The 24,879-nt window shown below is 38.6% G+C and overlaps 1 protein-coding gene across 6 annotated transcripts in view; it reads right to left on the reverse strand.

The window, feature by feature from the left end:
• SSH2 (slingshot protein phosphatase 2) overlaps positions 1-24,879 on the reverse strand; it is a 132,884-nt gene that overhangs the window by 49,516 nt on the left and 58,489 nt on the right. For all 6 annotated transcript variants that reach the window (XM_015566756.1, XM_015566759.1, XM_015566757.1 and 3 more), the window contains 2 exons: positions 12,574-12,677; positions 8,796-8,860 (listed from right to left, as the gene is read on the reverse strand). In XM_015566756.1, coding sequence (XP_015422242.1) covers positions 8,796-8,860; positions 12,574-12,677 — 169 coding nt within the window. The remainder of the gene's footprint in view (positions 1-8,795; positions 8,861-12,573; positions 12,678-24,879) is intronic.

Genomic DNA, 24,879 nt, shown 5'->3' on the forward strand with positions numbered 1-24,879 from the left:
TCCCTGGGCCAGAGGCCGCAGGCCTGGGCGGGGGCCAGAGCCAGTGATCGGGGGGAGATGTGGGTCCCCTGTCCAAGCCTGACACCTCTGGCAGAGGCGTCAGGCCTGGGCAAGGGGCCGATCAGGCGATCGGAGGGTGATGGGGGTCTATGCCTCTGGCCGAGGCATCAAGCCTGGGCAAGGGGCAGAGCCAGCAATCAGAGGGGTCTGGGGGTCCCCTGCCCAGGCCTGACTCCTGGGCCAGAGGCATCAGGCCTTGGCTGGGGGCAGAGCCAGTGATGGGGTAAATGATGGTCCCCTGCCCAGGCCTGACACCTCTGGCAGAGGCGTCAGGCCTGGGCAAGGGGCCGATCCTGCGATTGGAAGGTGATGGGGGTCAACACCTGAGGGCTCCCAGTATGTGAGAGGGGGCAGGCTGGACTGAGGAACACTCCCCGCCGCCCACACACACCCAGTGCACGAATTTCGTGCACCGGGCCCCTAGTTTATAATAATAACAATAACATAACCAGGTCATGTTCTAAAGATTGAAGAGGGAAATGTGAGGTTGTATGAATGGGAACATTGGACTCAGAGATCCAGGTCCCATAAACAATTATAATACAAAGCAAACTATTAATATCTAAGAGGAGTTGCTCTACTGAATTCTTACAGATTATATACTATAAAATTTCTTTAGTTTCAATAACAATTGAAGCTTATATTATTTTTTATCATAAAGTTTTTTTATTGCTTATTTATGATATTTTAAAAGGGCCTTCAGAAAATTTGAATATGGACATGGTCTTAGATGATATTAAGGGTTTATTGGTAGTGTGATAATGGCATCGAGATAATGCCTTTTTCTTAAGTATCTGAAATGAAATGACATGGTATTCAAGTTTTACTTTAAAATATTCCAATAATGGGAAGCAACTAAGATGTTCTTCAGTAGCTGAATGGAAAATCAGTGGTATAGCCAGACAATGGAATATTATTCAGCACTCAAAGTAAATGAACTATCAAGCTATGAAAAGACATGGAGAATTCTTAAATGCATACTACTAAGGGAAAGAAGCCAAACTGAAGAGACTAGGTACTGTATGATTCCAACTCTATGACACTCTAGAAAAGGCAAAACTCTAGAGTCAGTAATGATCATTGGTTGCCATGGGTTAGGAGAGCACGGAGGATTTTTAGGGCAGTGAAACTACTCTGCATAATACTAAAGTGGTGGATACATGTCATTATTATTCTTTTAAAAATATTTTTTATTGATTTCAGAGAGGAAGGGAGAAAAAGGGAAAGATAGAAACTCCAAAGATGAGAGAGAATCATGGATTGGCTGCCTCCTGTATGCCCCCCACTGGGGATCGAGCCTACAACCCAGGCATGTGCCCTTGACTGGAATCAAACCCGGGACCCTTCAGTCTGCATGCCGACGCTCTATCCACTAAACCAAACCAGCTAGGGCTACACGTCATTATTAAAACCCATAGAATGTACAATACCAAGAGTAAATCCTAATGTAAACTATGGACTTGGAGTTGATAATGATGTGTCAATGTAGGTCTATAAATTGTAACAAATGTACAACTCTGGTGGGGGATGAAGATAATGGGGAGGCTTTGGGGATAGAGGGTACATGGGAAATCTGTATTAAGTAAGTCCTCACTTAATATCACTGATAGCTTCTGCGACTTTAAGCAAAACAACATATAACAAAACCAATTTTACCAGGGGCTAATTGATAGAAGCAAGCTATGTTCCTATGGCATCTCATCAATATTGTAACAGAAAACAAGGTTGAATGAAATGACATTAGTTGAAGACCTGCTGTACCTTCTGCTCAAGTCTCCTGTGAACCTAAAACTGCTCTAAAAAATAAACTTTTGCAGGTTAGGGATACGTTCATGGCATAGGTTGTGGCGATGGTTTCATGGTCTTTACTTATTTCCAAACTTATCAAGTTGTATACATTAAATATGTACAACTTTTTGTATGTCAATTATACTTCAATACAGTGGCTTAAAAAATGCTCTAACAAAAAAAGAAAAAAAGGGGGGAACTAGATGAAAGAAATCTGGCAAAATGTTGATGGTTATTAAAGCTGTGTAATGGGTTCATGAGAATATATTTTGTGCTTTATACATTTGAGAATCTTATTAATAAGAAGCTCAAAAAGATACTTTATAAACTTTAAAAATAAAGTAAAATCACTTCCACTCAACATTCATTCAAATATTTACTATATATCTATTGTGAATACAATCAGAGCAGAGGTGCTGAGGATTCAGGGTGGAGAAGAAAGAGAATATAGTCCCTACCCTCATGAAGTGTACAGTTTAGTCCGTTCTTTTTCCTCTATTGACAAAAAGCCAGGGAAATGTGTATTAGAGGCAATTTCTTCTGTATAAAACAACCCCACCCACATTCCTTATCTCAGAAGAGAGACTTCCAAAACCATTAATTGGCTCAGGACAATTGTCAGAAATTTCTTTTTGGAATTCTTTCAGTGCTGTTCTTCTTGGAGTCTCCTTCCTCTAACTCCATCACTGGCCAGGCAACGGGAAAAAGAGACATAGTTACATAGCTCAAATGACCCATTTACCAAGGCAGAGGTGAGATTCATAGATATCTTTTTGTCTCTATTCTGACACTCCTACGAAAAGCCAGGGAAGCACAAACAGCAGAAGTGGCTACATTAAAGCTTGTTCTACTAGGAAGTGATACAAGAAGTGTTCACCACTCTGATTCCAAGTACACAAGGTAGAGAGCTGCACTGCTGGCTTTATGTTCTATGACTAGAGCAGTTCAACCCAAATTCACTTGTGAGAAGCTAAGAGGAACTAATATTTAAGTTGATGAAGGTAGACCATGTGAGCAGTATACACATAGAGCTATGGATAGGAGTACATGCAACGTGAGGTCTGGAGGCATCATTGACTCTCTGGTTCTAGAGATGCTTCACAAAATATTAAAGTAATCAGAAATTCAGTGCAGGTAAACTAGAGTTTCTTATGAACAAGATCTCAGATAGCATTATATATCTAAACTTGGGCTTGCCCTGGCAAGCTCTGAGCCAAATGTTCACTTTGCTGAATATGTTAGAGGCGCTTTTATCCTCTGTCAAGGCTCTGAGAATTTCTGGCAAGGCTCAAATACAAATGGCATGGGAACAACTGAACTGAGGTTCTGATAATTTACCGACAGCTTCTACACCAACCAGTGGCAACTGATTAGCTAAGTTGAAGCTGATAAAAGGAAAGAAAATAACCTCCATAATTATTAACTATCATGCATGTTATTGGGCCAAGTTAGCATGTGGGCAAGTTTCTTTGTAATATTCAGTGCAAACACTAATTGTCTCCTTTTATTTTTTTAAAACCCTGACCCAAGGATATTTTTTCCATTGCATTTTAGAGAGAGTGGGAGGAAGGGAAGGGGGGAGAGAGAGAGAGAGAGAGAGAGAGAGAGAGAGAGAAGAAACATTTATGTGTGAGACACACTGACTGGTTGCTGGGGATCCAACCTGCAACCCAGGTATGTGCCCTTGATGGGGAATCGAACCTGAGACACTTTGGTGTGCGGCCGAAATCCTAACCACTGAGCAACACTTGCTGGGTTTATTTATTTTTCCTTCCCTTCCTTCCTCCCTATTTATCTATCAATAATATACAAAGCATTTTAAATGTTTGGCCCTCATGTCAACAGATCATCCCAAACCTAATGGGAAAGGCCCCAGTCATCTCATTCTGACTTAGGCCTCAATAAGTGGTATATCTCAGATTCACTGAATTTTAAGCTTCTTAGACGGAAGAACAGCACTTAGAGGTTCTGGGATTTGATGATGGACCTCTAGATAGTATCCACAGGAATTACGAAATTCTTACTAATGGGAAGTGCAGCTTATTTAATCAGCGGGTCAGAAGCCATGACATTACTTCAACTACGTCCTAATTAGAAGAATGAAATGAAATTTTTTACAGGAAAATTCTTTAATGTCAGGGGATTTACCTCAGGCTCCAAAATTCTTCTTACGCTTCAAAATTCTACGTTAAGGAATTAAAATTTTAAGAGCCAGAGTATTAAGAAAAATCAAATATCCACCCTGTTTTGAGGTTCATTTCATATTTCTTTTTTGGGGGAGAAGATTAACAAAACATAATAATCTAATTTAATTTACTAAGCCAATCAGCGAAATTTAACTTAAAGTGGTAGTTTGTACATAATAACCTAATATTAGAATTGGCAGCAACTCCAACATTTCTATTCTCCAGAACTTACATGGAATAAATGACTGGAATAAGACAATGATTCAGATGCATCTGATTAATGAAAGTTCTCAATGAAAAGGATAATACTGCAGTTTATTTTAATTGTCCACACAAAACATATTTTAGATTTTTAAACTTGGCAGCAATAGCAATGTGAGAAAATTATTCCAAGAAAGTCCATTTATTGACTACATTTGAAATCCTAACAAGTTTCAGGTGAATTGGATCCAGCAATCCTAGGACTGAGGTAGGTCTGAGAAGTAATCTGCTTTTGCTTTATTTCTGAGGAAAGAACCCAACCTGTTTTCAAAATTTATCTATGAAGAGTGATGTTAAAACTTCCCTCAGTAACTAAATTTAAATGTATCTGATTACAAGCAGCTCACAAATACCATCTGATCCAATAACTTCTCTCCTCAGCATCATCCAATACCAGGAAATACTCCTCCCTAAGCTTACACTGTACCTTTGCCTTTAATTTTTTTTTTTCCACCAAGTGTCTAACATCATGTCCCTGCATGCAATGTTTACCTGCAGGGAAGCCACGTTATAAAGTCCCAATGTCTAGACAGGCAGCTCACCCAATTTATTAGAGAAAGCTTTCAAAAGTATGTAAATATTAAATTCTTGCCAAAAGAACAAAGCAAAGTCAATATCGAAAATTAAAGGAGACTTTATGTGACACTAGTAAACTAAAGAACACTGAATTCAAAAGTAATAGAGCTTGAGGGAGTCTTTGGATATTATTTTTTAAAATCTATCTTTATGAAATTCTTGAAGAAGAAAAAATCTGACATATTCTGTGTAGCTATTAAACAAGTTTTATTTACTGACATGGAAAAATATCCACGATCAAGTGTGAAGAAAGAAGATTATAAATAGCACTCGTATTTTTATCTACTTTTGTAAAAAAAACAACTCTCTCTGGCATACTTTTGCTTAGAACTACTTAGCCTTTTATTTCATACATCCCCCAATCTCATTCATCCATTAATAAGTTCTCAGTTATCCACTGTCACCTTTATAAACACACACACATGCACCCACATGTGCATCCCCCTCCCACTACCCCCAGACATAAGCCCTTATTATCTTAAATTACTTTATACTTTTGCTTCTTAGAATTACAGAGATAATGCTTTAGACAGACTAGAAGGTTTTCAGATGCTCAGATTTGGCTATTTTAATCACTGCCCACCTTAGTAAGAACAATTCTCAGAATCATTCTCTCTCTCTCTCTCTCTCTCTCTCTCTTTCTCTCTCTCCCTCTCTCTCTCTCTCACACACACACACACACACACACACACACACACACACACACGACTAGAAGGGTACTTATCTAAATAGCTAAGAATGGTTTTTTTCAGAGTGTAGGACACAAAGTGATTTTTACTTTGTTCTTTAGGCCTTTTTGTATTGTCTGATTAAGAGAAACAAAACCCAATATATTTATACTTAGAAAAAAGAAACCCATTTTCCTTTTGAAAAAAAAATTGTTAAAACAAACAAACAAACAAACAAAAAACTCCTTTTCACCCCTTCTCCTGCAAAGTACTCAAAAACATCTCCTCATATCTTATTAGCACACTTCAGCTCTAGTTAAAAACATTAGTTGATATTACTTCAAATGTTAGAAAAGTCCTTAAATTCCCAGTCTATTTTTTAATAAATAAATGGGTCTTTGATAATGTGCAACAGTACTATAAAACCACTGTCTTCATTGTATCAGCTATGGTTTTCCTACATACTAAAGTTAATGCTTGGAACTATTTTGAAAGCAGGGTTCTCTGGAGAAAAAATTTAGTCCTAATTTTAATGCTGAAGCAAATGTGGGATTTGGTAACTCTATTTGTTGTTGAGTTATTAAAAAATTAAAGGCAGGGCTTTCAGTTGACTATCAAACTTTTAACCTTATGCCCAAGTCCCAGAATGAGAGTTTTAGCATTCCAAATTTAACTCAAAACAAAAGGCTTTGCTTTGAGTCTACAAACGCTCCTTTCAGTTAGAAAAGTGCTAATTTGTCCAAAGCACACAATGTATTCACTCATTTTCTTGAAGATGACTCACACAATAATCTGAAACATAATGACTATGTGTTTGTAACAATTCAAACAACTGTAAAAAGGCTTGTCATTTGAACTCTGAATTAATTCAGAGGCATCAGTTACATTTTCTGAATTTACATTTTTAATATGCAAAGCAGCTGAAGCAGCATATTTTAGCAGGGAAATAAAAAATTTAATTGCCAATTCTACCTTCCTAATTGCTCCCTTAATGTTCTCCCATGCCTCTTGTGGTTAAAATTATTTTGACATTTACTAGTAGAGGTGCAATCAAACCCCATAGGATATCAATGAGAAAAAAGAGTGAGCGGCAGATGTCAGATTTAGCTCTACCAAATCACACAATTTTTGGAAACTATCAAGAGATATGTATTGGACACATGATATATGCAAATAACCATTATTATGGGTTACTCAGCAGGTAGAGTCCAATAAGTGGCAGTTTCACAAGGCTCTGCAGATGATTCTGCTGTACTCTATAGTTGGAGTATCACTATTTTGGAATAGTAATGCTGTAAGAACTGTATTCCACTCTGTTCATTTATTTAAGATAGAAATATGTCAAGAAATATAGAAAAAATTTGTAATATAGAAAAGTGTATAAATGCTACTTTAGGATTAGAATATAAAATAATTATGAAAGGATTTCTTATTTCAATTCCTTTAAATGTCAAAGTTAATTTTTCAACAAAAATTAGTGACCATGCCAAGGTGATAGAGGCAGCAATTGAGAGGGGAAAAAAAGACATAATTTAAACAAATAATAATTATGTGAATAAAGTAATTACCATAGAGTTCAGAAGCCTGATCATCAGCTTTCTAGTCATTCTTGTATTCTACTCATTATTTCTCTTCCCAGAGAGAAGCAGAGATCAAGTACTTGAACTTGACATTGCCACCTAACTTGGAAGAGTTCATCATCACACACCTGGATTACTGCAATAACTACCTAGCAGGCCTCCCTAATTTAAGATGTCCACCTCCTCTCTTTTATTCTGTATTCACTTCTGAGGAATTTTTCTTAAATACTGTAGCTCTCCCAGTAATTCCTTGGCTCAGAAACCTGTAATGCTTTACTACTGCTTACTGCAGAGGTAGAGGTACCACATCCAGGTGTTAATTTAGAGGTTCACGTAGGGGATATAAATGAGTGAAGTAGGCCGTGTGAATATTAAGTGCGTACAAAAACTTTTCACTTTCCACAAAGAAACATACTCATCCCATTTTTGCTTTCCTACTTCTGAGATGTTTTACTATAAGAAAACAGTGAAGGACTGATCACAAAGGGTGACACATAGCTTTACTGTCCAGGAGACAATATTATATGTGGAAATTGCGGTAGATTAAGAACCCAGGCCACATCAATGCTCTCCCCTCCACCACATCTAGTCAAGTTTGGCATATGAGAACAAGGTTTCAGTGTTGCCAGAATCTGGAAGACAAGACTCCAGTCTGGATTTTTATGTGAAATCACCCAACCTTAAAATTCTGGCTGAGATTAAACAAACAAACCCTAAACAAGGTATCAGTCCAAACAAAACATATCTCCAGCCTATAGACTAGGTACAGGGGTGGGCAAACTTTTTGACTCGAGGGCCACAATGGGTTCTTAAACTGGACCGGAGGGCCGGAACAAAAGCATGGATGCAGTGTTTGTGTGAACTAATATAAATTCAAAGTAAACATCATTACATAAAAGGGTACGGTCTTTTTTTTTTTTTTTTATTTTTATTCATTTCAAATGGGCCGGATCCGGCCCGCGGGCCGTAGTTTGCCCACGGCTGGTAGGAGTTTGAGACCTTTAGTTTGGACCATGAAGTCCTTATCTGCCTGCCTTGTTTCTGGTATCTTATCTTCCCTATAGTAACAACAGTCCCCATATTTAGGTAGCATTTTATACTCAGTATGCTTTCACATCCATTTGATTCTCTACACTGTGAGAGAAGATGGAAAGCAGGCACAGACAGGCTAAGCAACTTGTCCAACATCAGATGAGTAGTAAAAACTAAAGCCCAGGTCTCCCAACTCTGAGACCAGCATAAAACCTTGGCCATTTCACTCTCATCTTGTCTCTTTCTAGTGTGCTTTTGCTGCAGTCCTGTCCTCATCTAGAATGAAGGTCTCCTTTCTTCTTGCAATGTAAGTCAAGACTCAGCTCAAGCTCTACTATCTACATAAAACCTTCTTCAATGAGGTCAAGTCTCCAAGTTTCCTCTTTTCAGAACTTCAATTGTTGTTATGGTCAATAATCTACAAACTGGTATTCATCAACAGTCTTGAATCATCAAATTATTTTACATCATTTCACTTTAGTCATATCCTCAATTATATTCTAAGCTCTTTGATAATAGGGACATGCCATTCTTTTCTTTCCATGGGATTCCCAGTATTGTGCTGGGACATAAAAATGACTGCATAAAGTTCGATGTATTGGACAGTCTTTTGAGGAAGAGAGTTACAGGCTACACTAACTTACCAGCCTGATGTTGTCTTCTGGGCGGAGTAATATGAACATTGCTTGGAGATGCTGTTGGAGATCACCTGGTGAAATTTACAAAACAAAAAAAATAATTATTCTCCATTGCAATGTCAACATAGAGCAGTGGTTCTCAACCTGTGGGTCGTGACCCCTTTGGGGGTCGAACGACTCACAGGGGTCACCTAAGACCATCGGAAAACACATATATAATTACATATTGTTTTTGTGATTACTCACTATGCTTTAATTATGTTCAATTTGTAACAATGAAATTAGGGGTCACCACAACATGAGGAACTGTATTAAAGGGTCGCAGCATTAGGAAGGTTGAGAACCACTGACATAGAGGATTCCTTCTATTCTAATGACGTGTCAAAGTTTTGGTTCACTGAAGGACTACAATTATGTCCACTTTTAGTCTATACTACAGTAACACTTGTTTGTGTTTGTCCTATGGAAGGGACACTTGAAACCCATCTCCATTTTGTACTTTGGTGGATGTTGATGCGAGTGGGGGTGTGAAATCTGTTGGGCAAAGGCAGTGCTGGCTGTGCTTTCAGGCCCACAAGAAGGTGCCAATGAAGGAATCTTGCCATTCTTATTTCTTTAACTATAATCTTCAGTTGCACTTAACCTAAGAAGATGTTCAGATTTCCCCCTAGAATAATGTCAACAGTTTAAAATTATTTCCACATTAGTGGCTGACATTAAAATAAAAGTACTCAGTAAATACAGCAGATCCCAGGGATATATATCTACTGAACATATTAAATGTTTTAAAATGGCCAACCATTACTTGAATCCTCACTTGTTCTTATATATTCTATAAAACAAAGTTGAAATTTCTTTGTATTAAACCATTATAGATTTCCTCATATTCTCTATTCTATACTAGGAAATCTGAGGCTTTAGATCTTAGGAGATAATCAGATAATGTACTATCATAAATGAATACAATCAGAGAAGAAACACCTTCATTCCTGCCCATCCAGGTCCACCTCTTCCTTAAGTCTAAAGTGACAAGAAAGTGTTTGAATATTTTAAATGAAGCCCAGATAAGAAATTCTAACTAGTGTAAGAAACATGCATAAGAAAGTACAATTAGACATAATAAGCCCTTGATCTGCTCTCAATTCTGCCATCATCTTTCAGTCACTGTGAGGTCAGCCAAGGGAGCTCCAGCTTATGTGAAGGTCTTGTTTTGTAAACTGTGTTTACACCCACTGCCTCATCTGTTCTGGTCTGGATTACAAATCAAGCCCATTCAGTTTGTATTCAATCTGCTTTTCTTTTTAGTGCGGGGAAAGCTAAGTGAACAAGGTCAAGTAGAAACCTGAGTGGCAGTCGAGTGTGGAAGTTGAGGAAAGAAAAAGGCCAACCAGAGCCAGGAACTTTGAAAGCCGGCAACCCCACTTACTATTACATGCCACAGAGCAATCTGCCTAACCTTTTAGTCAAACAAGCTGGATTTAAACCAATATTTTGTCTTCTCTTTACTGTCAGTGATAAATATCTACACCAAACAGAAATACAAAGCTTAGCTGGGTCTACTTCCTCTGCATTTAAGTTTTGGGGGGGGATGTGTCCTCCCCCCACCCCCTGGTGGTGGGCACTGAAGAGGAAGGTTTTAGAAAGTAATCCAAAGCTAATTTTTCAAAAGAGTTTTTTTCCCTTACTCTTTTAAAAATTTTCCATGCTGGAGAATTGTGGTAGGAGAATAATACTGTCCAATGAGATAAATTATAATTCTGAGCTGCTACATTTATAACTAGATGAAGGTTCAAATAAGAAGTAGGACAGTCACTAAAATAGCTGAGATTATCTGGACTGGAGCTAAACTCAACTACTAGCTCATGGGATCCAGTATTTCTGGCTTTCACCTCTGACCTACACACTCAAGGTTTACAGTTTTCTTTGTTCTCTTTCTGGTAATTCCAATATATTTCACTCCTTGAGGTAACACATCCAAGTGGCACATTTATAACAATAAGTGATCACTCTTTGAATAGCATTGATCAGGATTTTTCAATTGTGTCCTAGGTTGACTTTCATTCCTCCCCTCCCCACCCAATGACACAAACAAAGCTTGCTGTCAGAGAGGCATACTCTGACTATCTTCCCAAACCTAGAGACATCCTATACCTAAAGACCATTTTCCCTTCTTCCTTACCTTTATCAGAACAATTGCACCTGACTTTAGAGAAATCCAACATATGGAAATATAAATGCATATAACTACTATTAGCAGGTGTGATACAGTGATTTATAAAAAATATATATTTGGTCTTCATTCTGTTCCTGGCACAGAGCTCCAAAAACCCTTGGAATTTCTGAAGTTGAGGAGAGCAATCATGGTGTCTTTTGTTATGTTAATGCACAACTTTTGGAAAGTGCTTAAGGATGGTTGCCAGGGGACTGGGAAGGGAGAAAAAGCTTGAGAGGGGAGGGGATGGAGGTTGACTAGATCACCATTGGACAATAATTTAAATCAATTATGCCTATGTAATAAAGCCTCCACAAAAGCCCAAAGGAGTGGGTTCAGAGAGCTTCCATGTTGGTGAACACAGGGAGGTTTGGGGTGAATGGCACATTTAAAGAGGGCTTAGAAACACTGTACCCATTCCCAGGTACCTTGTCCTATGCACCTCTTCCGACTGGCTATTCCTGAGTTATATCCTTTTATAATAAGTTTCTCTGAGTTATGTGAGCTGCTCTGGCAAAAAAACTGAATGCAAGAAGAGATCATTGGAAACTCCAATCCAGAGACAACCTGGACTTATGATTGACATCTGAAATGGGGAGCAAGAAGTTTTGAACAACTGGCTGGGATCTGATGCTGTCTGACAGTGTCAGAATTCAGTTGATTTGTAAAACACCCCTCTGGTGTCCTAGAATTGCTTGGATGTGTGTAGGAAAAAACCTCAAATTGGAATAGGAAGCAGAATATTAGCAGGTTATTAAAAATCAGATTCTTATATTCATTTCTAGGTAAACTTTATTTGATGACTTCTTGTTTCTATAAAAGTCCTCCGAGTTAAATTCCCAGTCTTTCTAGTGCAAACACAATCAAGAAGTACACTCTAGTCCTTAAGAACTGGTGTTTTTCAATGTGATTTAGTAACTTGTTATCACAACAGTGACACTGAGCTTATTTATCTCAGTATATATTCTATTCTATTCTATTCTATTCTATTCTATCTATCATCTATCTGTCTATCTATGAATCAATCATATCATTTTCCATATAACATCAATAGAGAGTAGACAGGAAAAAGAAATGTGATCTTTGGTTAGTTGAAATGATTTTGCATAGGATTCAAGGTAAATCTGAACATCTTTAAATGATCAAAACCTTAATTGAGAAGTCACATAAACTTTACTAGAGTGCGTGGGGCCTTGACTTACAAGTGTCCCGACTAATGAGTTTTTTGAGATACCAGCTGTCTCTCGGTGGATTTTTTGCATTGAGTTGATACAGTAATTTGAGTTAACGAGCTCGGTCTCAGAACGAGTTAAACTCGTAAGTCAAGGCCCCACTGTATTTTTGTGCCTCATTATTTTTCCAACAAATATTTATTGAACATCTATGAAATGTATAAGGCATTCTGCTAAGTGTCAGAAAAATGGTCTGAGAGGTAAAGAAAAGGGATCATAGCATAGTGCAATGCTCTTTCACTACCGCAGAACTGTTGGAGAAATGGGGATGAGGAAGCCAACCTTTTAGAACAAAAGAATCAAAGAAACCAAGAAAGGAACGGATTATGTTGAGCTTTACCTGCATGCTTGTTGCGTCTGTGGCTGATTCTTGGAGTGGATGAGCCATTTCCCCGTGGTAGAAAAAGGGCAGCACCTTTGACAGTTAGAAAGCTCTCGCTGATGCTACCAAAAAGAAAAAAAAAAATCATAGACTAAGATGGATTCCCACTTTGGAATTATTTTCTCTTCCCTATTCCAAAGTCCCAACTTCATGGTATGAAGTAAAAATAAAATCAAGAGAGACCATGGTTACTCACACAGTCCTGTCCAGACAATTTTTATGAAACAGACTTAATATATTCCATATACATTACATGGTAGCAGTTAAGAGTGAAGACTCTGGAAACATAAAAAGGGTAAAGGTTCTGGAACCAGACTGCCTGGATTTGAATCCTGGCTCTGCTACTTCTTACCTTAGTGAATTTTTGGGGTCTAAATTCCATTATCCATAAAACTGAGAAAATACTAGTAAAATGAGGTTGTTGTGAGGAGTCAATAATACTACAGCTTCTTAAGAGTGGTGCCTTTAGTAAAGATTAGTTACTATTATTAGACCGACAGTTATCAATAATGGTGTTTCAATAGTGTTCTAACCAGATGTAAATGTTACAACACTTGGTTACTAGTAATAGAGCCAAAGTTTGTAAAACAAATTATGTTGAAAATACACACCACACTAAAGAGTTACTCAAAATTTTACTTTCACCAACTTGTATTCCCACATTCACTGAAAAGTAGTGCATAGGAAGTGTTTTTAACCCATGGAATTTGCCCTCTATGCTAACTGCATCCTTCATGTGAATGATAGCTCCACAGAAGTGAAGAATTACTCTTTAGGATAGGGGCTATTCAAAATATAATTGCTAGTGGATATCCAGAGAAAACGGAAAATACACCTAAATTATTTCATATCAACAGACTAAGCCTTTCAATATTACCCCCAGAATCCAAAAAAGATCAAACTTTTAAATCACGAATGGCAAAGTTTAGAAATGGAGGGTTCCAAGTTTGCTGGTAAGTATGTATGCTATTCAGGGTTAGTTAATATATTATAAATTATACTGCCTACTCAACATTTCCACTTGGAAAAGTAACTGTCATCTCAAACTTACATTGCCAAAACTAATCTCTTGAGGCCCTTGCTGATCCCTAGCCTCATCCACCCAAGTTGTCTGGGCCAAATACATAACAGTTATTGCTGGTTTCTTTTTTCCTACAACAATATATATGTAATCCATCAGAAAAACCTATGAACTTTACTTTTAAATCATTCTTGAATCTGTCCACTTAACTCCATTAACCCCTTCCCCAACAATTTTTTTGTTAAAAACGTTTCTTTTTCAGACTAATTTTTTTATTTTGGTTCTATATAGTATTTTTGATGCTGGTTATGAAAACAGTTTGTAACTCGTCTTCCTATAAACCATATTTTTTTTACCATATTTTCTTAGTATACTCGTCGACGACTGAAAAAGAACATTTTGTGAAAACGAGTATACACGTTTCTGCCGGGGAAGGGGTTAACACTCTAACAATGAATGGTCCATGGCACCATCATTTTTTACTTAGAATACTGTAAAAAAAAAAACACCCCCCCAAACCCCATGTTCTCATACATTGCAGCTTTAATTCATGGCAAAGCTTGTTTCTTTTTTCTTTTTTTTTGGTTAATTCTCACCTGAGGAAATTTTTTCCATTGATTTTTAGGGGGGCTGGGGGAGGAGAAACATCAACGTGAGAGACACACATTCATTGGCTGCCTCCCACATGAGCCCCAACTGGGGGCTTAGAATCAGACCTGCAACCCAGGCAACATGCTCTTGACCAGGAATCAAACCCAGACCCTTCACTGATGCGGGCTGATGCTCTAACCACTAAACCCCAGCCAGGCCTAACCTTGTTTATTTTATCCTTCTCCTTGTACTTGAATTGGAACTAATCCCAGACATTATATCAACATAAAGCCTCTTAACTGGTCTGTCTGCAACCACCTCTGCACTGCTACTATCCACTTACCAAAGAGCAACCAGAGTGATTTAAAATATATAGATCTGTGTGTGTGTGTGTGTGTAACAAAATATCATGTCCTTGCTCAACACCCTCCAATGACTTCCCTTTGTACTTAAAATAAAAGCAAAGTCTTAGCTTGGACTTCAAGGCTCTGTAACATCCGGTAAGTTACTTCTCTGATCTTGTTCCATCTCCCCTTTTGTTTACTATGATCTAGTTGCACTGCCTTCTGCTCCTTCTATATTTCAGCCTCCTTCTTAGGGCCTTTGTGCTTTTTGTTTTCTACTTGAGACACATTTTTACTGGCCTATCACTAAGTCATAGCTCCAGTATCATCATCTTCTCCCCCCACATCTCAATCATACTCTATCCTGTTTCTGTTTTGTTTCCTTCAGAATATTTATCATGGACTAAAATTATATTTGTTCACTTGTAGCAAGGATTTTATTTTGGTCTGCAACACTGGAAATAGTGCCAAGCACATATTAGGTGCTCAGTATTTGATGGATGAATTCATTAATTCCATGTCCCCCCACCCCCCAACACTGTTATGTCTGTTACATCACTGCAGCGGGAATTGTAATTTAAAACAAAAATAGAAATTCTGTAATCTCACATAAACAAATTGTAAGACAAATCACATGATCATATCAATAGATGCAGAAAAAGCATTCAACAAAATCCAACACCCATTAAAAAAAATTTTTTTTTAAATTGATTTCAGAGAGGAAGGTGGGGGAGGGAGAGAGATAGAAACATCAATGCCCAGGTTGGGGGCTTGATCCCCAGTAGGGGACAATGCACGAGGTAGCCAATCAATGATTCTCTCTCATCATTGATGATTCTCTCTCTTTCTCCCTCTCCCTTTCTCTCTGAAATCAATAAAAGTATATTAAAAAAAAAACCACAATGGTATATTTCACAGATCTAGAACAAATACTCCAAAAATCACATGGAACCAAAAAAGACCTCAGCAATCTTGAGAAAGAAGAACAAAGTTGTTAGAATCACAATAGCAGGTATCAAATCGTATTACAAAGCCACTATTAATTAACAGCCTGGTAAAGGCACAAGAACAGGCATATAGATCAATGGAACTCACTGAGAACAAGAGAAACAAAGGAAAAAAAATAAACAAATGGGACTACATTAAACTAAAAAGCTTCTTCACAGCAAAAGAAACCACCATCAGAATGACAAGGGAACCTACTATGTGGGAGAACATATTTGCCTATGATACATCTGATGAGTTAATTTCCAAAATATATAAAGTACTCATACAACTCAACAAAAGGAAGACAAACAACCCGGAGAAAAAGGAACCCTAGTACATTGCTGGTGGGAATGCAGACTGGTGCAGCCATTATTGAAAACAGTGCGGAGTTTCCTCAAAAAATTAAAAATGGAAGTGCCATTTGACCCAGTGAGCTTACTTCTAGGAATATATTCTAAGAAGCCTGAAACACCAATCAGAAAGAATATATACATCCCTATGTTCACAGCAGCGTTATTTATAGTACCTAAGATGGGGAAACAGCTCAAATGCTTATCAATAGATGAATGGATAAAAAACCTGTGGCACATTTACACAATGGGAATACTATGCAGCTGAAAGAAAGAAGGATCTCTTACCCTCTAAGATAGCATGGAGAGACCTGGAGAGTATTATGCTAAGTGAAATGAGTCACTTAAAGACAAGTATCACATGATCTCACTTATATGTGCATCTAATGAACAAAATAAACTGACAAACAAAATAGATCCAAAGACACTGAAGCCTGCAACAGATTGGTGTACTTCAGGGGGAAGGGGGGCGGGGAAGGTAGAAGAGATTAACCAAACAACTTATATTCATACTAGTAAATGCATAACCCATGTACACAGGCTACAGTGCGATGAAGGCCTGGGTGGCAGTGGGGTAGAGGGAGTCAATGGGGTAAAAAAGAGGGACATCTGTAATACTTTCAACAATAAAGATAAATTTAAAATAATAATTGGTATAGAACTAAATATATATGACAGATTAATAAACTATAAAATGAAATTAAATCACCCTATAAAATTTTAGTTGTTGACTGAATTTCATCCTTTACTCAAGTGGCATGAAGCTGATAAACGTTTGAGATAACTTGCCAAATAGACTGGAACATTCTAAAAAACAAACATGAGTCCACTTATGTTTGCACGCTGGGTGGGAGGGGCTGCCTTTAAAATTTGCATGCTGGGTGGGAGGGGCTGCCTTTATTTTGCTTTGTTTTCATCTTTAAATAAAGCACTGTGCTCTTGTGGTCTATTGCACAAGTCTTGTCTCTTGTTACATTCTTGGTATGCACATGTTACCATGCTATGGGTCACTGTTTCACTCATATTACGGGAACAACCTAAAACAAAATGTCTGCGTGACAGGATGAGTGGGGTACACCACAGACAGGAAATGAAATTCATACTCTGCCAACACTGCAACTGTCTGCTTTACTAAATGAAAATATTTTAAAAATAAAGACTAAATAGTCACCAGTCAAAGTTATAGCTGCGGGCACTTCGGTTTCCTGTAAACAAAGTAGGCTCTACATCTACAAAAGAAGTAGATTTGTTGTGAGCTTAAAACAACCAAGCATGCTTCAGTCACTCATTTTGTGAGACAAAGGTAGTTTCCCTTTGACAAACACAGTTTAAGAACTAACTTCCTGGTTTTTGGAGTTCTGTAATATTGTTCTTAGATAAATCTGTTGCTTATGCTTTAAAACATTTTTAAGTGTATTCTCTAAAATGTATGTAGTGCATTCATAAGGGGGAGGGTTGAGTGGGGGGATAAGCCCCCTCACTTAACTCAACACTACTTTGAAAATTCCTGATTATAATAGAAAGACCAGAAGTTAAACTCCTACATAGTATAAGGGAAAGATGACTTTCTATTTACACACATCTCAATAAAAGGCTTTTCTGATACAACAAAATACACAGTAGATCTAGCTGCAGTACAGGCTTCCAGAGTCATGGCAGACACACTCTAGATCAGAGGTTCTCAACCTGTGGGTCGCGACCCCTGTGGGGGTCGCACGACCCTGTCACAGGGGTCGCCTAAGACCATCGGAAAACACATATATAATTACATATTGTTTTTGTGATTAATCACTATGCTTTAATTATGTTCAATTTGTAACAATGAAATTGGGGGTCACCACAACATGAGGAACTGTATTAAAGGGTCACGGCATTAGGAAGGTTGAGAACCACTGCTCTAGATGGTACAATCAATGCTCTTTATTTTGTAGCCCCAGATTACAACTCCCCAGTTATCACAAAAGTGTCATACATTGTTGATCACAAGGAATGAAAATGTGGCTGATTACAAAAATTCCTTATCATCACTGAAAAATAGTTAAAGCTTTATAAATGCTATCAAAGATGTGATGGCAGCACAGTGTCATGGAAGTAAAAAAAATAACATTTGCCACCACCAGAGTTTAGGTGGATCAAATTCAACTAGAAAAGTAAATGCTTTATTTGCATATGAAGGAAAAATTCAATCACATGTACTTCAGTGTAAGGTAAAAGCTTAGAATATCTTGCTAGAATAGCAAGAGATTAATTTTTGTAAATATAAGTCTCTCTGAAACAGTTGCCTGAAGATTCAATCAACATTCAGAGTTGGCCTCTAATTAAAAATTTAGAAAGGCAGGTGGAAACTTTTATACATTTTTTTTTAATTGACCAGTTCTCTAGAGTGAGTCTGGCCCAGAAACAGGAATTCTCCTGTAAATTATATGAAGCCATCCATATGTGATTACAGATGTCTAAGTTAGATAAAAACCCAAAAGGACTTAAAATCCCTATATTAAGGAAAACACAAGATAAAATGAATACCACTACTCTCTCTTAATTTAAAGATGGAGAGTAATTAGCTGCTTGGTAAGACAATGACACAGGGTCATACTTTCTCATCTTTATCCTATATAATAAAAGCCTAATATGCAAATTGACCGAACGGCAGAACAACTGGTCGCTATGACATACACTGACCACCAGGGGGCAGATGCTCAATGCAGGAGCTGCCCCCTGGTGGTCAGTGCGCTACCACAGGGGGAGTGCCACTCAGCCAGAAGCCAGACTCGCAGAGCAGCAAGTTGAGCAGTAAGGAGCAGCGAGCAGGCAGGTGGTAAGGAGCTAAGGGTCCCGGATGCAAGAGGGCACAGGCTGGGCTGAGGGACAACCCCCCCCAGTGCACAAATTTCGTGCACCGGGTCTCTAGTCAGAATATAATTGAAGAACATCTATTTCTCTCTTGCCATAAGATCACTTGCTCAACGAGAAACTCATCCATAGCTGGATATATGAAATAAGTTAATAACAGCTAACATGACTAGATGTCTATTGTATGCTAGACACTGAGCTAATAAGCACTTTACATTATTTCATTTAATCTTCACAACAATCCTATGAAGCAGGTACTATTTTTTTTTATCCCCAGCTTACACTGAAGAAATTGAGGGGCTCAGAGATCATAAGTTATTTTCCCAAGATCATATAGCTAGTAACCCTTAGAGCAAGGATTCAAACCAAGGTCTGACTTGAAAATTCACACTCTTAATCACTCTCTTCTATGCTGTTCTAGTTTCATGATATAGTTTTATGGAAGATAAAATACAATGTCTCCCTACAAAGCTTTTCAACAGAATTTAAAAGTAGAGTACAGGAAGGAGTTAGAGAAGAAAACTGAAATCCATCCAGATCTCAACTCTTGTCTCATTCCTTTTTTTTGTTCCCTCTAACAGGGCCATGAACAGAAAGACTACACTGAGCAGAATGAAGAACATCTGGCTGAGAGATAAACCCAGATGGGTTAGACAGTAGAGAAAAGAACTGTAATTTCTGTTGGAAATGATAGTAGCATTTTAGTCTAAAAAATGGAGGAAATAGTACTCCGCTTTAAATAAATATAGGGAAGTACTCTGTGCCAATCCCTTCTGATCAGAATCACTTCCTAAAGCATGAAATTTGTTAACTGGCAGTTTCTTCTCAGGCCAAGTGTAGAGGAAAAAGGTCAATTAAGGGAAGAAAATACTCAACTATTCTGAGATTGGAATAATCTTCGAGGAATGTGGCCAGGGTGATCATCCATGACCAGGCAGGCCAAGGAAACAAAACAAAGTAACAACACACCTGGTCAAACTGCTAAATGTCAGATGGATAGACATTCTTTTGTTTTACATACAACACCCAAGAAGAAATGGATTATTTATTAGAGGAAAATCAAGTTTCAGAAAGTAGATGTAATACTTTTGTTTCAACATTAAAATGAAGGAAGTAGATTTTTATGTTTACTTGAGTTTGTTTGGTATTTCTGCCTGAAGCCAAAATTGACAGGTAAATTATTATGTAATACTGATTGCATCCAACAGAACTGCACAAGGTAAATTGGTTGGCATTTATGAAAATTTCAAATACACATAATCAAAACTGTTATAGTTTGTTTTGAAGAATATTTATCTAGGGGAAACTTTTTAATTCATTTCACCCTCCTAACATTCTCCCTTTCCTGATAAACTTTCTCTGCTTATTAAGTTGTTTAATTTTCAGATTAAAGGCACTAGGGAAGCATCTGCCAATTCCATTAGGTGTTAAAGAGTTCATGTTCCCACTTAGTGTGACCATAACACATAAAAAAGGAATTTCATACTAAAAAGCTTCAAATATCAGATCAGAGACCAAAGGACTACAAAGCTATCAATACTAGCGCCTACTGAAAAAATTTGGCTAAGTCCAAAAAAAAAACAGGAAGGGAAAAAATCATTGTGCCTTGATGTATGAAACATGGCTGCAAAAAGTCAAAAGTACACTACTAGATAATAAGGAATGTTTGATTCTGTAATCCTAAAGAAACTTAGATTACAATGGGAGACAATTCAAACCCAAACGTTGTAGGTACTGTTATCTGTAATTAAACAATCCCCCATCTCCAAGATACCTGGCTGTACATTCAAGTGACAATATTAAAATGGCAATTGATACCTGGAACCCTCTCCTCCAGGGCATAAACTCCCAGACATGCCTATGAATTCAGGCAGAATTATTTGTTTCTTTACCAGCAGACAAATAGAGGCTGGGGTGCATGATTGGCAAAGTAGACAGGAGCTTAGCACTCCTGTTCTAACTCATTAACTATTACCACAGACCATTTTAGTTCCAGCTAATATTCCACTTAAACTGTTGCACAATGCCCAGCACAACTACTCTCAGATGCAGCTATTTGTTTTTCCCCTTTCCGACTTCTCTACAATCTAAGGAAGAAAAAAAAGGGTTGTTTGCTTAAGGCTGAAGGACAAATTCCATCAGGACTACTCTCTCTTGGTCTTTTCCTTATAAACCATAATGGGCGGTGGAAAAAACCCTGAAATTCTGTTTTGTTAGTTTAGAAATGTTCAGAAAGAAGCATAATCTAGGATCAATAATTTTTATCATTGGCCATATAACTCAACCTGACAATTTCTACAGACTAGGACACATCTGAGTCAACATTTACTGATTTTGGCTGTCCAGCAATAGATCTCTCTTTCCTAATCGTGTCCTAGTCTCTTTTTCGCAGTACCCCCCTGAATGTACAAGGTTTTGATGGCTTCCAAGTTTGGAACTGCAAGGGGACCTGCAGGAAGCTGGCATATGGTTTAGGCCTGGACAGTTGGAAACGCTCCTCTGAATCTTAGGCAAGTGACCCAAGAATTAGGGACAATAGGGGATGGTCACATTCACTGTGGGGAAAGTGGCAAGATAGACCAGTCTGTCCCTGCTCCCTGACTTTCCTTGAATGCTGTTGGTCCCTAGTTGTTCTCTAAACTTTAGATTCCCATCCATTAGGTGATTTTAACATACTTCTAACAAATATTTTGCTTAAGATAGTTAAAATTCATTTGTGAGCTTGCAATCGTGAATCTGATATATCAACTGAAGTTCAGAGAATTTAATTCCTTGCGCCAAGTCACACAGCTTGTAGTGGAGTCTAAATTCAGCTCCATGTCATCTGACACCAAGGCGGTACTTTAACCCTTTATCCTGAGCTAGCTGTTACTACAACATATAATTGCTAATGTAATAATCTGAAGTAACCAAGAGTTAAAAGCACATCTGGTCAGTTCATCTAAAGAGAACAAAGGCAGGATTTCACTGCAAAGCTTGGTGTGATGTTTGTTCTATTTTTCACAGCATCCTGAAAATGAAGTTTAGGTCTGAGGGTTGGGTGAAGATTTAGGCATATTCCCATGAGGCAAATCCTCTCATGCTGTTCCCTGAAGCTGCTTCTTTTTTTGTTTCTTTAATAAGTTTGTTGGATATTAAACACTGCTTTTAAAAAATATCAAAAACTAGATGCCACAAACAAAAAGTTAGGAAGACTATGGGGTCTAGGGAGCAGGGCAAGAAAGCCTACAAGGAAAAAGAAGCAGATGCCTGCCCAGTCCTTGCTTCCTCTTCAGTCTTCTCTGAGCAATACTCTTTCCTTCTAGATGCTGCCTGGTCACACATCCACTGGACCTTCTTTCAGAGATTTAAAGTTTTTAGTTTTTGGTTTGGGTTTTCAAAGTACTACCAAATAGTGAACGGTCAGAACTGGAGGGCCCTTAGGGAGGCTCTAGACCAGGGCTCCAACTGTAGCAGATGGGTCTAATTTAGCATGTTTCATGAGAACAGCACAGATATAAAATCATTTTCATTTCTGAATATCTTTGAGAAGAGCATACACACTTTCCTGATCCCCCTGGATTTGCACTGGGGCAGCTGGCCCCAAAACGTTTTTGAGTTTGATTAAAGCTCAGAGTCCAGACCGTCTCATGACACCACTGCTACCTTCTAGTCTCTGTCCCTTTGCAGCTGCCCTAGCAAATCTCAGCCTTGTCTCCAGCAGCTATCTCAAAATTCCCCCTTCAGCCCCCTCAAGAAAAACAAAAACAAACAACCTCCCGCCCCCCCAAAAACCTAGGTGTCCATGAATGGACTTGGTCTCAGGCAATATCCCAACACAACTGACACCAGTCCTTCTGGTGAATGACAGCGGTGGGAGTCTTGTTTTCAAGAAGGTCCTCCTCCAGGGAGAGGAGAAACAGCCTTAGCCCAAAGGAACCTGTTTTACTTACAGGCTGAATTAACAAAGCTTCTCAGTCCCATGGCCCTAAACTCTAGACTTAAATACTTTTCTTTCTAAAAGGTAAAACTTAAAATTTGTCTCGAGGAAAAAATAAATGACCTGAACAGTTCTTTCTGAGCATTTAAAATGCTGGATGCATTGATTACCAAGTGACCTGACCAACATTATTTGGCACCTAATTTAAAAGGGTTGGTGGGAATTAACTCATTTAATCGAACTGTGACCTCCTGGTTCTTAGGTCGACACTCAACCACTGAGCCACACTGGCAGGAACAGCAAAGGCAGATTAACTCAGAAAAACTGCCCAGCATTTGAAAAGTAATTTCATTTGCATGGTTCAACAAATGTCTTTCCAGGTATTTGAAACACACCTGCAGAAGGAATGCAAGTTAGGCTTTTAAGCACTTGGCCAAAATGTCAAACCCTGCTTTCAAAGCATTTCTCTCTTTTACCCTTACGCAAAACTACTTGTGAGGCTAGGGCCAACTTCTATTTTTTGTTGTTGTCATCTTCTGACATCTCTGTCACTATTTTTTATTTACCTCTTTTCCTGCTCAATCGTCTCTCCTTTCACTCTGAGTCCTACTACAATATTAAGACTCCATTTAGATTTCTAATTCCCAGAGTCCCTTTGGAAGGTGTCAGATCATGATTGACTTGATTTCAGAAACCAAATTCCCACTTGTTGACTACAACTTCCTCTTTTGTGACTGTCATGTGTTCACTCTCTTCAAATTTGAGAATCATTGATCGGCTGCCTCCTGCATGCCCCACACTGGGGATCCAGCCCGCAACCCAGGCATATGTTCCAAGTGGGAATCGAACCCTGACCTCCTGGTTCATAAGTCGATGCTCAACCACTGAGCCACTGGGCGATGAGTTATTATTATCTGTCTGAGCAGCGAGCTTGTTGAGCAGGAACAACTGCCATGTCTAATGTAATCTCTCCAATGTTTAGCACAGGGCCTTGACATTAACTGGATGTCCAATAAATATGTATTGAATAAATGAAAGAAAGGCAGAAGGAGATTATAAAACCATGTCTCTGGATGCCACAGCACCTTCATGGTCTCAGGACAAAGACATCAGAGTTGACAGCAACAACACTGAGCTGACTCAGCTGAGCACTTAACACCTCCAGACAGTCCCCCACCCCCTTTCACTTCCCTTGCTATTCCAAACTCTCCCTGAGTCCCATTATAACTCCTGCTTCCTTCAATTCTCCAGCTAACCTGGTGTTCTACAACATCAAGATAATGGAGGCTAGCTGGTGTGGTTTATCCCAATCACTTTCCCGCACCTGCAGACTTATTTCCCTTTTCTAATCTGAGTGAGTGATGATGCACCCCGCTGTCAAAAGTCAACCCTTTCATTTGTGTCCTTGACCCCATCCCCTGGTCTTCTAGTTTTAGTGACTCCTCTCTAGTGATTTCTCTCCTCAGCCTAGAAACATGCTCAAGTCTGTTCTCCCACATCCTTAAAACAAAACCCTTACGTGACCTTATGTTTAAATCCTCTTTCTTTACTACTGAAATTCCTTAAAAAGAAGTCTGTACTTGCTATCCCCATTTTTGTCCCTTGCCAGTCATTTTCTACCCACTCCCATCTTGCTTCTGTCCCATCCATTCCTCTGAAACTCCTCCCAATTCTGTTTGCCGATGATTTCCCAAATGATAGATCCAATAGTCAAAAATCCTTCAGTATAAGCTTAATACCAATTTCTGCTCTTCATTTAGCTTCTGGACCCTTCATGTGCATGGCAAGTCACTTCTAAGACACTGAGTCCACCTAGTACCTCTCTAAGCATCCCAGTTTGACATTCTTTGCCAGATACTGTATCCTACCTTACTGCTCTTAAAAAAGCACACATATTTCTATTGATTTCAGAGGGGAAGGAAGAGGGAGAGACAGGAACATCAATGATGAGAGAGAATCACTGATTGGCCACCTCCTGCGCGCCCCACACTGGGGATTAAGCCTGCAACCCAGGCATCTGCCTGGACCTGGAATCGAACTGTGACCTCCTGGTTCTTAGGTTGACACTCAACCACTGAGCCACACTGGCAGGAACAGCAAAGGCAGATTAACTCAGAAAAACTGCCCAGCATTTGAAAAGTAATTTCATTTGCATGGTTCAACAAATGTCTTTCCAGGTATTTAAAACCAAACTGCAGAAGG

This window comes from Myotis davidii, unplaced genomic scaffold, assembly GCF_000327345.1.
Source record: "Myotis davidii unplaced genomic scaffold, ASM32734v1 scaffold363, whole genome shotgun sequence".
Classification (NCBI taxonomy): Eukaryota; Metazoa; Chordata; class Mammalia; order Chiroptera; family Vespertilionidae; genus Myotis; species Myotis davidii.